This window comes from Podarcis erhardii (assembly GCF_964252035.2).
Source record: "Podarcis erhardii genome assembly, chromosome: 3".
Lineage (NCBI taxonomy): Eukaryota > Metazoa > Chordata > Lepidosauria > Squamata > Lacertidae > Podarcis > Podarcis erhardii.
This window is the reverse complement of record NC_138507.1, coordinates 76917655-76933159: the sequence shown is the minus strand read 5'-3', so window position 1 is coordinate 76933159 and position 15505 is coordinate 76917655. Positions and strand designations below refer to the sequence as shown.

At 43.1% G+C, this 15505-nt stretch overlaps 1 protein-coding gene across 1 annotated transcript in view; it reads left to right on the top strand.

Annotated features, from left to right (window-relative positions):
• PCNX2 (pecanex 2) overlaps window positions 1-15505 on the top strand; it is a 118779-nt gene that overhangs the window by 67560 nt on the left and 35714 nt on the right. Inside the window, exons 22-23 of the mRNA XM_081855915.1 lie at window positions 5903-6013; window positions 8178-8305. Of these exons, the coding sequence (XP_081712041.1) occupies window positions 5903-6013; window positions 8178-8305 (239 nt within the window). The remainder of the gene's footprint in view (window positions 1-5902; window positions 6014-8177; window positions 8306-15505) is intronic.

Below are 15505 nucleotides of genomic sequence, written 5' to 3'. Positions count from 1 at the left end.
GGCTCCCTCAGCCAATAAAGCGAGATGAGCGCCGCAACCCCAGAGTTGGCCACGACTGGACCTAATGGTCAGGGGTCCCTTTACCTTTACTAACTGTATCGTACAATAACACCTGAAAAACATAGTTAACATGTCACATTAAAGCATAGTCTAAAAGAAACAAAATGGAAGTTCCAGCTCATGCTGCTGCTGCTGCTACACCACCAGGAAACAAACCAGGCTCTGATTGGCTGGAATATCTGAACCTGTGTTCCTTGTTTGTTATTCTCCAAACAAACCACAAGAGGTAACCAAGGCTGTTTCTTGTCTTACTGATGGTTTGTTTTGAAAGAAACAAACCATGACTTGTGCCAAACCCAGAAATGACCCCAAAAGTCACAAAAAGTCGCAAAAAGTGACAGGGTGAGGGAGGAGGGTTTGTAGGGTTTTTCAATAGTGTTTCAAATATACAGGATTTCACTTAAATGCTTGGTGCCTTGGAACATAACTCTCACATAATTTGGGGGTTGCCTGTACTAAAATCACAAGTACATATATTACAGGTTTATTGAAGAAATGCTACAGGCTAGGGGCCAATTAAACATATTTTTGAGAGGCAGATCTTGATTAGTCTTGGAGGTTTAGAACTTCCCTAAAAGTTTATATGAGTTTATTTGGGGCAAATGTTTTATATATCTATAGATCTATACCCATTAACTATTGAGAAGTTGACCATGGTAGCAATATCTTGGGAAACAAGTGAATAAAATTGAAATAGCATGTGCGGAGTAGGCGTGCTGAAATTGTTTCATTCAGAGGCATGCTGAGACAATGAGTGAAAAGTACAATCTCATTGAGCTGGTAATTAGAGATTTGCAGTGACTCTGTAAATGAAATACTTATAGGATTGCTGGGTTTTGAAGATTAATTATTACATTTTGCAGGTTATTATTTCATCACATGGATCTAAATCCCCAAGAATCTCTGAAATGTTGTGGCCCAGCCTTTAAAAAAATTCATTTGGGGTAATTTTATTCCTATGAAAAGTCTATCTGTCAGGTCCCTGCTCAGATGGCGTCAGGCACTGTATCTGTATCTTTCCCAAATCTCTATGGTCCATTCTGCTTCAGCAAGAAAAGGAACTGACAGCTTCAATCAATGCACTGTTCAATCACCATAATGTTGACAACTATTTTTGAAAGATAGAAAGCACATTTTTGCTGCCACCACCTTTGGCTATGTAGAAATAACTCTGGAAGTGACAGCCAGGAACTTATTATTCTCTGAAGGTGTGATTTTTCCCATGTCTGAGCAGCAAGGCTTTTTCCTAAGTGTTGTAAGTCTGTATAATCATTTCAGTAGAAAAAACAATCCGTGTGAAGCCACGGTTGAAGAAGCATATCCATTTTTCCACTAAAGGAAATGAAATAAACGCACAGTAGACAACATCTCCAGCTTTGTTATTCCAGGTTAGATGACACTTTCTTCATCTGTCCTCAGTAACGTGCTTTGCAATGGTGACGGGGGTCACAGGTGGCAAGGGAAGGGGTATCCCTTCCTCCTCATCTGTGACTGCCCCCCATGCCCCAAATTGTCCCACTGCTGTGATTAGGCTTGAAATAAAGCTTTGTAGCCAATGGAAGGAAGCCTAATTACAGTGTATGGGGCATTTACTGTGTGAGCGGGTCACAGCTGGGGAGGGGAGAGCCCCCCCAACCCCCATTGCAATTAGGCTTCTATTGACTACAAAATAAAGCTGCTCTCAAGCCTAATTTGAGCAAGAGAAGGCAGTGGGCACCTGTGGGCCCCAAGGAAGGGCCTCTGCAGACTTCTGAACACCTGCAAGTGCCACATTGGTGACCAATGTATGTAATTAATGCAGTCCAGTGAGGATGCAAATCAACCTCACTGCTCACAGGGCATTGCTTTCCACAGCCACTTTCCTCCCCCTATTAGCTCCTTGTAGCTGCTTTTGGATGTGCTACCGCATACTGGAACATCCAGTTCAGTAAATTGGTTGGGAGCCCTGCCTCCAGAACCAAAATTAAAATGGTGCATAAAGGTATTGGGAGGGCTGTGCATGGATGATGCATTTTGGCTGTGATCCAGGATTAGAAATAGCCATACGATATGTAGGGAACTGAGACTGATTGAAATAGTGGAGGATAATTGTCCATTAGTTATTTACTGGGAGGCTCTGCCTTCCTTTGGACCACATCAGTGAGGGCGAGAGGGTAGGTCTTGTTATCTGGGCAGCCCAGGTTCTCCGTGCACAATGCCCAGGCCTGCACCCCAGGAAAGTTACTTCAGTGTTGCTAGCACAGCAGTTTGACTTCATCCCAGATTTTTCACCCCATTTTCCCTTGAGACGGATGAATGCCAACAGCAGATTCCCTGCCCCCACTGTTCCTTCTCTGGAAATACCCTTTATGCCACTACTTTGCATGATTGCAATGGTTGTTTATTAGAGACTGGTGAACTTTAAGTTTGCCATGGGAAACTTGCCATGGTGTTCACATCCCCCTACAGACAGATAACAAAAGTGGAACCAAGTTGTCCAAAAGAATTAAGCCCTACAACTCACACTTCACAAACTGCAATAATCTATCTTGCCTGGTGAGTGGTGTCTCTTGAATACACATAGAGAGTCTGATAAGTTCCACTTGGATTATTTCATCATACAACAACCCAGTGTTGTAAAGATATGTTCAGTGATAGGACAGAAATCCGCTGGCCTTTTTATTCTGATGAGCAACATAATCACCTGAAATCCAAAACATTTGTTGAAAAGGTCTTTGATATCTCAGTCTGAAATGTTTTATATGTTCAGTTGAACCCTTGTCCTTTGGCAATATGTGTGCTTGGCTCCGATTAAGGTCAAAACCTGTCAAAATTTCTTATGAAAAACGTTACAAAATGAATCTGTCAACTTAATCTGCTCAGCACAAGACCACCTGCTGGGCTTCTCCTTGAGGTTGTAATGAAACTTCATCTGCAAGAAAAATGGACTGTTCTTCATTTATGGAAAGCTCTTTGATACAACTGAGCCTTTTATGAATGGTATGGGGAGGAAGGCCATTTTTAAAAATTGCCCCCTTTTTCCTGCAGCTCCCATACTATTCTGGAAGTTCCTCCAGGCCTCTGGAGGCTAGATCAAATAGGGGCGGGACATAGGGGGCTGAGAAGAGGAGGGAAAATGAGTGGAAATCACTTTCCCCCTTTCCTTCATGGAAGTCTCCAGAGGATTAAAGAGCTCTCCATGAATGGAAGGTTACTGCTGGAGACAACTATTTACTGATAGCAGAATTGAAACAAATTAAGGGGAAGAGTTATAAAGCTTTTAAGTTCAGAGACAAGATTCACTTGAATGACATTCTGTATAGAAAAATAGGTGAAAGCATAAACAGAAGCTAAGATGTACACAAGTCATAAATGACTTTCAGTGTTAATGGGAAGTTAGATTTGTAGAAAAGAAATTGCACTTCAATGAGGAAATCTTTATCATCGGCAACATGTAAGTCCCCCAGCTCTGCCAATTTTCTCCAAAGATGCAGAAAGATTGCTCAAAACATTCATGAGCAATGCACATTAAGGGAGATAAACACAAATTAGTCTGCAAATGGGCAAAATATTATCTCTAATTGGAAGCACATAAAAGAAAAGTATTATAATTCCAATTCAACAGTGGAAGCGGTAAGATGTTTCAAAATAGGTAACCGACAGTTATGTGGTTATAACAGGGCTATGAATCTGGGGGTCTCAAATGCGGCATTAAAGCACCCCAAGCTCTGTGATTACAAAGCTCAAATACTGCAGCAGATAACAAGTTTTGCAAGTTGGGCAGATTCACATAATGCTTCTGAATTTTCATGATTCACACACTTTGCATAGTTGCAGTTTGCTCAAAGAGCCTAGCTGACTTGGTGATTTTGTGTGCTTTGCTCCGAATGTAGAGTTTTGTGAAAAAGCAAGGGATGGGGATAGAAAGGGATAGAACGGGATTGTGCACAAAATTACTTTCAATGTTTGGTGACTTTTTCATTGGTTAGTCTGGATGGACAGGCACAGTGAAGCAGTCGTCAGTATTCAGCCAGACTTCCAGATTTATCAGACCATTTTGAAAAAGGAAAAAATACCTAATAAAAAATAAGTCAAGGCAGCGTGCAACTGTGGGAGTGGGATGTATGGTAGAACTGCATCTTCATTTACTCTGAGTGAAGGGTCACATTCCTTTTTTGGGGGGTGTCTTTGCAAACTAGGGGACCCGGGTGGCACTGTGGTGCCACAGAGCCTAGGGCTTGCCAATCAGAAGGTCGGCGGTTTGAATCCCCATGACGGGGTGAGCTCCTGTTGTTCGGTCCCTGCTCCTGCCAACCTAGCAGTTCGAAAGCACGTCAAAGTGCAAGTAGATAAATAGGTACCTCTCAGGCAGGAAGGTAAACGGCGTTTCCGTGCGCTGCTCTGGTTCACCAGAAGTGGCTTAGTCATGCTGACTGCATGACCCGGAAGCTGTACGCTGGCTCCCTCGGCCAATAAAGCGAGATGAGCGCTGCAACCCCAGAGTTGGTCACAACTGGACCTAATGGTCAGGGGTCCCTTTACCTTTACCTTTTGCAAACCAGAGGAGGTCAGGGACACCATACACACGGCAGCCACTCATACACCACAACCTAGTCTATTGACTACAATATAATGGTTTTTTTAATCTGAACTTTGGAGAGGGGGCCATGTGGGTGCCAGGGAAGGCCTCTGTAGGCACATATGTGCCCACAAGTGCTATGTTGGAGACCCTTGGTCTTGGCAGTCAAAGCAGAAACCACCATAACTGAAAGTAATCTTCAAAAATGGCTGCGTGAATCACCCTACTGAAAAAGACAATCGACTGGATGTGTTTCTCCCTTTGCCTCTGAAAGATGTACTTCATCTGGAACCATGCCCTGATGTCATAACTCACAGCATTATAATGTCTGGTTATGGAGCAAGTTGCCCTGCATGTTACAGAGGGGCAGAGGAAAAGATGCAACCTGGAGCTGCTCCCTTGGGCAGTAGCTCCTTTACCTGTTGTGACCTCACCTTCCTCCCTAAGAGCATGGAACACAAAGAAGTCTCTCACACATTTAGCCATTCTATTTATATATCTTTGTTTTATTTTAGGAAAATTCTCTTCTTCTTCTTCTTCTTCTTCTCTCCCCCCCCCCCTTCCCCTTCCCACATTTGTGATGGGGAACAACATCTTGGCTAGAAAGCTCATTTTTCTACAGAGAAAAATCTGGTGGATTTATCTGGTAGATGTGTTCTGTGTGCCATATGGCTATCCTGACCACTCACGTCCCCGATGCCTGAAAGATCGCCTACAGACCCTCTTGAGTGCTGAGATCAGCAGAGGGGGCTCTCTTGGTAGTTCCTCCACCCTCAGGGGCTTGGAGGGCAGGTGGCAGCCCTGGGGAGGGCATTCTCTGTGCTGGCCCCAAAGATGTGAAACTCCCAGCAGAGGTGCACAAGGCACCTTCATTATATAGCTTATGGATAATGCTGAAGATGTCCCACTTTACATTGGCTTTTGACATCAGAGATATATGTTTTCAGGACCCAACTTTTTATGATTGCAAGTTGTTTTAAATTGTTTTTAATATTGTGTTTAATGCTGTAACCGGCTCTCAGACCTTGGGGTGAAGGGCAGGTAATTAATAATAATATTGATTGATTGATTGATTAAGTAAATATTGTGTTAAAATAAAAATTCCACTTCACTTTCTATATGAACTGAATACCAACAATCCAAGAGGTAGTATAATTGTAATATAGGTACGTGGAGATTGCGTGTTGTATAGGATATATATGGTAAAATGCTTTCTTTCTTTCTTTTTTTAAAAAGTGCTTTTCACATACGCTGTCATAACTTTTCTGACTCTTTTGCTTTCAGCTGTGGGATCTCCTGCAAAAGTTGCAGTTCATTCTGACCTATATTGCTCCTTGGCAGATTGCTTGGGGCTCTTCATTCCATGTATTTGCTCAGCTCTTTGCAATACCTCATATCCTTTTTAGTGTACCTGCTATTTTGTTCTGCATTCAGAGGGTTAAGGAAAGCAGGGCAATTTATATTAAGAAAAGTATATTTTTTTATGTTAAACTTTTGAAAAAAAAAGTATGGATATTCCCACAGGGAGAAAATGCAATATTAAAAAAGATCCTTTGAACAATACTTTGAAAAGTGGGATATAAATTATTAAACGGATAAAAATAAGAAAAAGCAATGAGTTGAGAAATGTATTTCATTATTGCTTGTGACATTAATACTTCTTCGGTGAGGTGTGTAACTTAAAGTCTGTTTTGCTTCAGAAGGCACTCTAGTATGTAGGCAAGAATGGCTAAAATTTATTGTTGGCTCTCGGACAGATAAGGAAATTGGACAGTGACTCTTAGACTTTCCCAGACTCTCTGGGAATCTCTGCTAATCTCATCACTCTGATACAACCTTTTCAGAAATGGAAGCCCTACTAGTGGCACTGCCTCTATGTCATTAATTAGGAATAGAGAAAGTGACTGAACTACAGAGATCAGATTAGCAATAATTGTTGTTGTTATTATGATGAATGTTACATTTTTGTGGTGAAGTCGTGAAAGTCTGTTTGCTGGATTATTGCTGGGGTCCTGCTGGTCTTAAAGATGTAGGCCAGGCATAGGCAAACTCGGCCCTCCAGATGTTTTGGGACTACAACTCCCATCATCCCTAGCTAACAGGGCCAGTGGTCAGGGATGATGGGAATTGTAGTCTCAAAACATCTGGAGGGCCGAGTTTGCCTATGCCTGGTGTAGGCCTTCTTTTTCCCAAGGTCATTCATTTGCTTATTGGCATGAGACCTCTTACGTTTTTTCTCCCTGTTTATTATAGAGGAATATATGCATGGATTGAGTGCCTCCATTGCCTTTGAAGTGTGCATAGATATTTTTGTAATGCTTTTGATTTTGAAGTAGTCTTTAGGAGGCTTCCTCGACCCCTCTTCTTTGGTTTCTCTACCTTTCTTGCTCCTTGCACGTACTCCACAGTGATGACTTTCTGTCCTTCCAAGCCAGTATGAATCACGAGTCCACAATATTATGGCAACTGAACTTTGTTGACACTTCCTTCATCCCCATATCCTCTCCATTGGGTTTGAGAGGCTCTGAGGGCAGCTCATCTCACATAATCACTAATAGGCACAGACATCATTATATAGAATCCTCTCAATAAATTTAAGGAGTTGCAGATATATACTTAATAAGTATTTACTAAAACGGCAGATAACATCAAACGTTTGATTAATTAGGCCTTAGGAGAAAAGCTGAAATGTGATTATTACTTCAATTACCCAGAAAACATGTCTCTCCCATATCAGTCTCTGCAGGCACTGTATGTAACCTTCCAACAGTTTGGCTTCACCCCCAAAAGCACACTGCTGAGACAGACGGATAAAAAAAAAAGAAATCATTAGCATATTAGTTATTTATGACAGTAGAAGTTGCTCATATATGACAGATTAAGAAGAAATGTTAGACACATTTCAACACAGGACCCTGAATTAATTCAAGTGACAAATAGCCCAACCTATTATTCATTTATTTTTTATTTATTGCATTTATATTCCATCTTTTAATACAAAGATTTCAAGGTTCTTCCTCTCCTCATTTAATTCCCACAACTGTTTGAGGTAGGTTAGGCTGAGAGGTTAGGCACAAGGGAGCTTCATGGCCAAGTGAGAATTTGAACCCGGGTCTCTCAGGACCTCGCCAACACTGCACCACACTGACTCTGTAGCCAAAGTAAAAAGAAAAAGAAAAACACTTCAAAGTACTGTTGATTTCAATGAGGCAGTTATGCATATATTTAGAGCTCTATCATTGAACTCAGTCAGACCTAAAAGGGCTTAGCTTCAGCTAAAACGTTCTTCCAATTGGCATTCGAAGCTCAGGGACACTGAAAGTTTGGATAAATGCCAGTAATCTTGTCCATAGCATAACATTCACTGGGGACAAATGATAGACACACAACTAAGTCAGGTAAGTTTGAATGATGGTGACTCTCATCCTTTCTGTGAGACTTCCTTGCTTCTGCCTCTTTGTGGAGAAAGTTAGTAAGATAAATAGGTCAGAAAGTGCCCGAAGGACAGCATAAAAGGCAGCGACTTCATCTGTGTTACCTTAACTTGAAATTTTCAGATTCGGCAATGCTCTTCTTTCAGACTCTGGCCACTGCAATCTTTTCTACTCCGCTGAGTCCATTTCTCGGGAGTGTCATTTTTCTCACATCATACGCCAGACCAGTGAAGTTCTGGGAAAGGAATTACAAGTAAGGCAAAGTGTTATACATCTGTTTACTTTATTATTAAATGTTTTTAGAGCTTTCGAAAACTTTCCTTCTATGCCTAACAGTTCCCACAGCTTTTCTGTGGACCTTGAAGATGGCTCTGCTTATTTTGCTACTGTTCCCGGGTATGTTGCACCAGTGGCTGTTTGGTAGAATGTTAGTCATTTTGGAAAATAAATGTATTTAAACAATCATCAGAGTGGAGTTGTCACAACCCATTTACTGGGCATAGAGTGCAAAAAAACCCCCAAAAAACTACGGGAGTAAATCATAACTGCCTCAAATGTCAACAGCTATTGATTCAGCAGCCGCAGTTAGAAACTAAATCATTTTGGCCTTTGGGCAGCAGAAGTCAAAATGGATTAATACAATTTATGTTAGCCAGTTAATGTTCTGTCAGATAAGTGGTGCTGGGTGGGCAGCAAAGCTCTCACCTTTAAGGCTGAGTCTGTTAGAGCCAAACTACACATTACATGCAGTCATGTGTAAGGAAACCCTGACAGTTTACTTCTTTGCTGAAAAGCAATGTCAGCATCAGGGGGGTGTGGTAGGGGGGTGATTTTCCAGTCATTTTCTCACTTTTTGGGGGGGGGCAGTAGGGGCAGCAGGTTGCAGCATCTCTCTTACTCCCCACTGCTGTTCTCCCCAGCCCCAGGATTCCAAGTACATATTTGCAACACCTTTCTGAAGCCCAGCCAGGGTGGTAGGGAGCCATAGAATTGAAGTCAGATAGGCAGGGTACAAATAACAAAATTATTATTAAGCAGCAAGGAGGGAATGGAAATGGGATGGCACCCAGGGCTAGATTTAGGTTTGATGAGGCCCTAAGCTACTAAAGGTAATAGGGCCCTTTATATGTCCAGCTGTCCTTTGTCAACAACAATTTGTCACTGTTTTTTGTCTTGAATATATGCTATATGGTAATTTATCGACCTAATAGGTATGTAAAGCCATTTGCACATAACAAAATATGCACTTTATCAAAGTAATTGTTGAAAAGTCCATGCAGAATGTAGGTACCCTATATATAAAAATGAGCAAACCAGTGATATTTTGGGGAGCAGATTAGCAGGCGGGGCCCATAGAAGCCTACACAACACAAAACACTGTTGATGTATGTAGGTTTTATTTTTTTTTTTGTTTTTTATCTTATATTGTGGAAATGTACATCCAGTTTTTTTCCCCTTTAATTTTTTGGGGGGCCCCAAGAGAGTAGTTTTTCTTTTTCTAATAAGAAAAACAGCTTCAGAATTTTGTTACACACACTTTTGGGCAACATGCAACTTGCAACCACTCTGCTGCCTATATTCCAAGTGCATTTCACATGCCACAAAGCCATCAACATAAACTCAGTTCTATGCCCCTAATATGTGCTGGTAGCCTTTCTAATGGTATTATAGCTGGAACACATAGTAGAATAGTTGTGGCCCACTTGCTAAGCATGCCATGTCGCTATAGGTACACTGGCAAACGCCACTGTGTGCCTTCAGAAAAATCCTAGCAATAGGATCAAGGTGGCAATAAACAGAAGCGCTTTTATTTTTCTTGCTTTTCATCCTTCCTTCCTTCCTTCCTTCCTTCCTTCCTTCCTCATGAAAGGTATACTATAAAAATGCTTGCTACACATATGCATGCCATATGGAAACATCTTGTGTGAAATGAATGCAAGTTGCGCAAGAGGAGGGCTGTCGTTTTCTGCAAACTCCCATTTTAAGCAGGGTTGCAGGGTTTAGTTGATTGGCCAGATTTATTAATTTTGAATAAACCTTTTATGTTATTTTTAATTTACGTACCTATATAATCCCCAATGGTGGGTGCCATCTAAGGAGAGGCATTTGTACGGGTCTTTCATACTCTGACATATTCACGCATCACCTTAATCCAAAGAGAATTCTTTCATTTTCAGAATCCACGTGCAGATTTATGCAAGTTCAGTAAATTAATTAATCCATCAAAACTTATTCAATTAATTAAGATATATTTAATTGGATGGCAGCCCTCATGTCAAGGGATTTATTCAAGAGACATTCCTGATGGCTTGCATTCTGTGCCTGCAATGATTTCAGTTGATCACATGTACACGCACGTGTGGACATAATGTCAATCACAGCCTACAAGAACAAGTCATTCATTTTGAATTGCTTCCTGCTCCAGCGTAAAGAATCATTGCCCCACATATTCATTCCTGGCAGCTTGAGACAGAAAGAAAGAATCAAGATTCTAGTTACATAACCAGGATAAGTCAGGTCAGATCTCCAGAGCCTTCTCTCTCCTCCTCTCTTCCCAGTGAGCTGCAAGCGCTGTGATATCCCCAAACTCTGAAGATACCAGCAGGGTCTGTTTTTCTCCACCTCCTATTCCTCAAATGTCCACCTAATAAGAACAATAACAAGTGTTTGGTTTTTGTGGTTTTAGGGAACAGAAGCAATTTTACGTCTGTGGCTATGAATGGGTAGGGGAAAGGCTAAAGTGAGTTGTACAAGTTGTGTATTTACTTGAGACAATTCTTGATTTTTTTCAGGAAAGAGTTTCAGAATCTATTGTTCAGTGCCAATAATTTTTAACACAACAGGGAGCAACTATTCAACCCTAGAGAGTGAGATGGCATCTTAGGCAAGGGTTAAGTTCTGGGCAGAGTGCATGCATGCAAAATGGTGTATAGGCCAGAACCTCAGACTCCCTGGGATTGCTGCCCTCCAGTCCAGCCAGGGCCATAGAAAACTGCCTCTCTCTTCCCCCTTTGGTAGCTCTTAAAGCTCACTGCAGGGCACTGCTTCTCTCCCACCTTCCAAATACAGATCAGGAGGTCTCCACTCCACTCGGATATTCCTTCAGAGCCTTTCACCCTGGTTCCCCACTTGAGAGGTCTGTCCCCCAGAGGCTGCAGTCAAAAGCATAAAACTGCATCTGTGTTAAGCAAGATGCATGTAAGATGTGATCGCACTGTATACAAAGAACAGATGCATCCTCTGAGTACCAACTTTTTCATCGCCACAACAGCACCACTCACATACAAGTGGGAAGGATTGTCGAAATCCAAAGCTTTGCAGAGATGTAACAAATATTTAGGGGGGAAACTTAAGGGGGCAACCCCCCCCCCAAAAAAACCCCAACCCAATGAGGACTGAGATGGAAGAGCCTCCATGCTTGCTTTATGGTAAAAATAAAAGCAAAGAGAGATGTGGTGAGGAACCCCTCATATCAAATCCACTTGAAGCCTGAAGGAAGAATCAGTTCCCAGTCTGATACTCCACAGAGTATTTAGCAATAAATGCGATACTTTGCCATGCTAGGTTGGTGAATTATGGACTTTAAAACATTATCTATAACCTTTCCAGGATTAATGATAATCTTTATTCAGCAACATCATAGAATGATAAAGTTGGGAAGATAGTGATCTCATCTATCTGCTTTCTTCAAAACACAGAATCAATCTCTGTCCTCCCAATGCATGCAGATAGAGCAGGCATAGGCAAACTCCGGCCGTCCAGATGTTTGGGACTACAATTCCTATCATCCCTAGCTAACAGGACCAGTGGTCAGGGATGATGGGAATTGTAATCCCAAACATCTGGAGGGCCGGAGTTTGCCTATGCCTGAGATAGAGCATAGTGTGCCAGATCGTATGAAGAAGACTGGAATTTTCCATCTCAGAAAATACCTGAAAAGAAATGGTTTCTGATGATTTCAAAAAGTGAGCCAAGCCACACTTTGCAAGCAAATGCAACATTTTAGGAGTAGACATAGAACCACAAATCTGCCATCTTAGACCACCCAGTTATGGGTGTCCAAGCACCCATAACTGTCACTGAATTTGCTTGGAGATAGAATCACTTGTTTTCCTTGCAGAACACCTGCATTTTAAATTTAGGCTTATTTTCTAAATGTTGCAGTCCTTGCAAAATGAACCAACAGCAAATACATTGTGCCCAAGAAATACACCCAATGTTGGTCCCTTGTTGGTGATGAAATCATCCCCGAGTGGGAAAATGTTGTGATCTGTCATTAATTTCTCAGCACAGTCCCTTGACTGATCTAACTGGATTCTTGCTTTCTTCCTTCTTGTGCATTTAACATGAGCCCCACTCCCCTGCCCTCAGTTTGTTCTTGGCTTCTATTTTCATCTAGCTATTCCTTTTGTTTCCTTAATTTATTTTTATCCACATGCTGTTAAAGAATTTTCTCTTTTACATCTGCTTTGATGTCAGCTTTTTATATTTCCTATTAAATTGTTCTTTGTTATTTAATCATTTCCAGACTTGTTTAGCCACTTTTCTTCGCCACAATATGCTGCTCTACAGCATATGTAAAAATGGCCACGATCCAGCTTGCTGTGTGAGGGACAGGATATGGAGGCCATATATGTGAAGCAGCCATATTCTGCAAGCTACTAGAAAAGAGATGTGTGGCGATGAGTGAGGCTTGTCTGTTCCTCCTCTTTTCTGTCACTTTTAGTTCCTGCTCAGCACTGTCAATCCAAAGCTCAGCCAAAGTCCTCTGCTTCTTTCCATGTGGCACAGAAGAACACAGTGCCCATTCTTTGAATAGACTCTTGCTCTTGGAATAAGTGTCCTGAGATGGGTACCTAGATCAGTAGATGACCCCCATGTAGCAAATGTAATGCTCATGGTGCAAGACACAATTTAATTTCAACAACAGGACACTGCTGAATGAACTGGTGTAGATGATCCATGAGTCTTCTCCCGGGGTGAGGGGTGTGGGGTTTTTTTGTGGGAGCAGGAGATGGAGACAAAGCTGTTTGTCCTACATAGAAAGCTAAAGGGAATTACATTTCTATCCTGTTGGAGACTGTGCAAGTGAATGAGCCTTTAATGTCTGGGCAGATGTTGGGTCATTTATCAGCATTGCTGAAGTATTGATGGGGGCAGAGTTGGCAAATTAATTTGTTGCAGGGTCTGATTCTTCTGTTCCCACTCTCTCTCATAGGTTTGTTTGTTTGTTTGCTGTTGTCATTGCTAGTATTTACCTGTTTTATTTATGGGTCAGCGTGTAAATAAGTCCATGCTTCATGCCCAAAACTTGTAAGGAATGACATATCATTGTCCAGGATAGGCTTTAGATCCTTGATGATATGTTGGAGTGGAGTTGAAGGAGACAGCCAGTAGTGTGGTCCCCCCCCCTCTTTGTTTTATGTTTCTGTCCCATGGTAGATTATTCCTAGGTTCCAGCCTGACCTTATTGAGCTGTTTTGTCACTTTATTGGGTGAGTACTATAGTTTAATAAAGACACAGATGGCGCTGTGGTCTAAACCACAGAGCCTCTTGGGCTTGCCGATCAGAAGGTCGGCGGATTGAATCCCCGCGACAGGGTGAGCTCCTGTTGCTCGGTCCCTGCTCCTGCCAAGCTAGCAGTTCAAAAGCACATCAGAGTGCAAGTGGATAAATAGGTACCGCTCCGGCAGGTAGGTAAATGGCATTTCTGTGTGCTGCTCTGGTTTTGCCAGAAGCAGCCTGTCTGTGGACAAACGCTGGCTCCCTTGGCCTATAGAACAAGATGAGTACCGCAACCCCAGAGTCGTCCGCGACTGGACCTAACGGTCAGGGGTACCTTTACCTTTCCCTATAGTTTAATAAAAGCCCAATGTCAGTCTTCAGTCCAATGAGCTGGAACAAATGTATTGTATTGGGGGGCTTTCACAGGCAACACTGTTATAGGATCGTGCTTAATCCAGTAAGTGCTGGCTGGTGTTGTAACTAGGCAGTGTTTTCCTCAGGAATTGAAACTGGGAGCAGAGGAGATGTTGGCTTTTCAAGGCAGTGAGAGCCTCCACCCTTACTGAACATGGACTCAGGGTATGGAGCACCATAGTAAGAAATGTTTCACAGTCATGGCCGTTTTGCTAGATTTCACGTACTTCTGTCTTCTTCCCATTGATGGCTACATCTTGGCTCAGATTCCTGTTTCAGTTCTCTGGGAGTGAAGAACATTCTCCTGCATGTACCCCCCATTTGCAGGATTACATCTGGGAACTATTTATAAATATCTATGTTCCTAGTGCTTTCTTGAAGATGAACATATTGCTTCCTCACAGTTCCTCAGACGTTGCTTTGGGACATGATCATCACCTGCTATCACTTTGACACTGGCAAAATTACATGTCAAATTCAATTTTGGTTCAACATTTTCAAGAAAAACCTAAATGTCACTGTTTTCAGCTATAAAAGACTGCATCTAACTAGTTAAACTTGGGTGGGGGAAGCTGAGCAGAAAATTTTGGGGGAGGGGAGGGGGAAGCAAACTTGTTACTGAGAAAGTATCTTTAGCAGGACAATGTGACAAGGGTAACATATAGACAGTGGCGTAGCGTGGGTTGTCAGCACCCGGGGCAAGGCAAGTAATTTGCCCCCTAACCCTGGATTTGCGCCCCCTAACCCTAACCCTATCCCTAACCCCCAGATGTTGCGCCCGGTGCGACCGGCACCCCCTGCACCCCCCACGCTACGCCACTGCATATAGACTAGGGCTGAGTCCTGGGGATTACCATATTTTTCGCTCCATAAGGTGCATCTGACCATAAGGCGCACCTAGTTTTTAGAGGGGGGATTCAAGGGGAAAAAAATTATTTAAAGGGAGCTCTGAGCAGAGCCTGTATGCATCCCAGGCTCTGCTCAGCACTCCCTTTCACAAGCCGCATGGAGTGTGTGTGTTGCTCTTGGGGGGTTTTCCCCGAGGAGGGAGAAGAATAACCCATCACTGATGGGCTGCCCTTCTCCCTCCTCGGGGAAAAGCCCCCACACTCTGCATGGCTCTTTAAAGGGAGCGCGGCTCTTGGGGGCTTTTGTGGGAGGTGGGGGAAGTGAGAGAGTCTCGCTCTGTCACTTCCCCCTCCTCCCGCAAGAGCCACGCGCTCGGCTATCCCTGGCTTTTGCGGGAGGTGGGGGAAGGGGCAGAGCCGCGTGAAGCCTCCTCAGGGCAGCGGGATGAAGGCTTCCCGCTGCCCAGCGGAGGCTTTGCGCCACTAAGGCAAAAGCGAAAACAGCTAGAGGGAGTGCTGCGGAGCGCTCTCCCTAGCTGTTCTGGCTTCTGGGGTAGCCCGCGAAGCCTCCGCAGGGCAGCGGGGAGCCTTCATCCCACTGCCCTGCGGAGGCTTCGCGGGCTACCCCAGAGCTGCTCAGGAGCTTGTTGGGGCTGGCGGGGGAAGCCTGGGTTCCCCAGCCCCA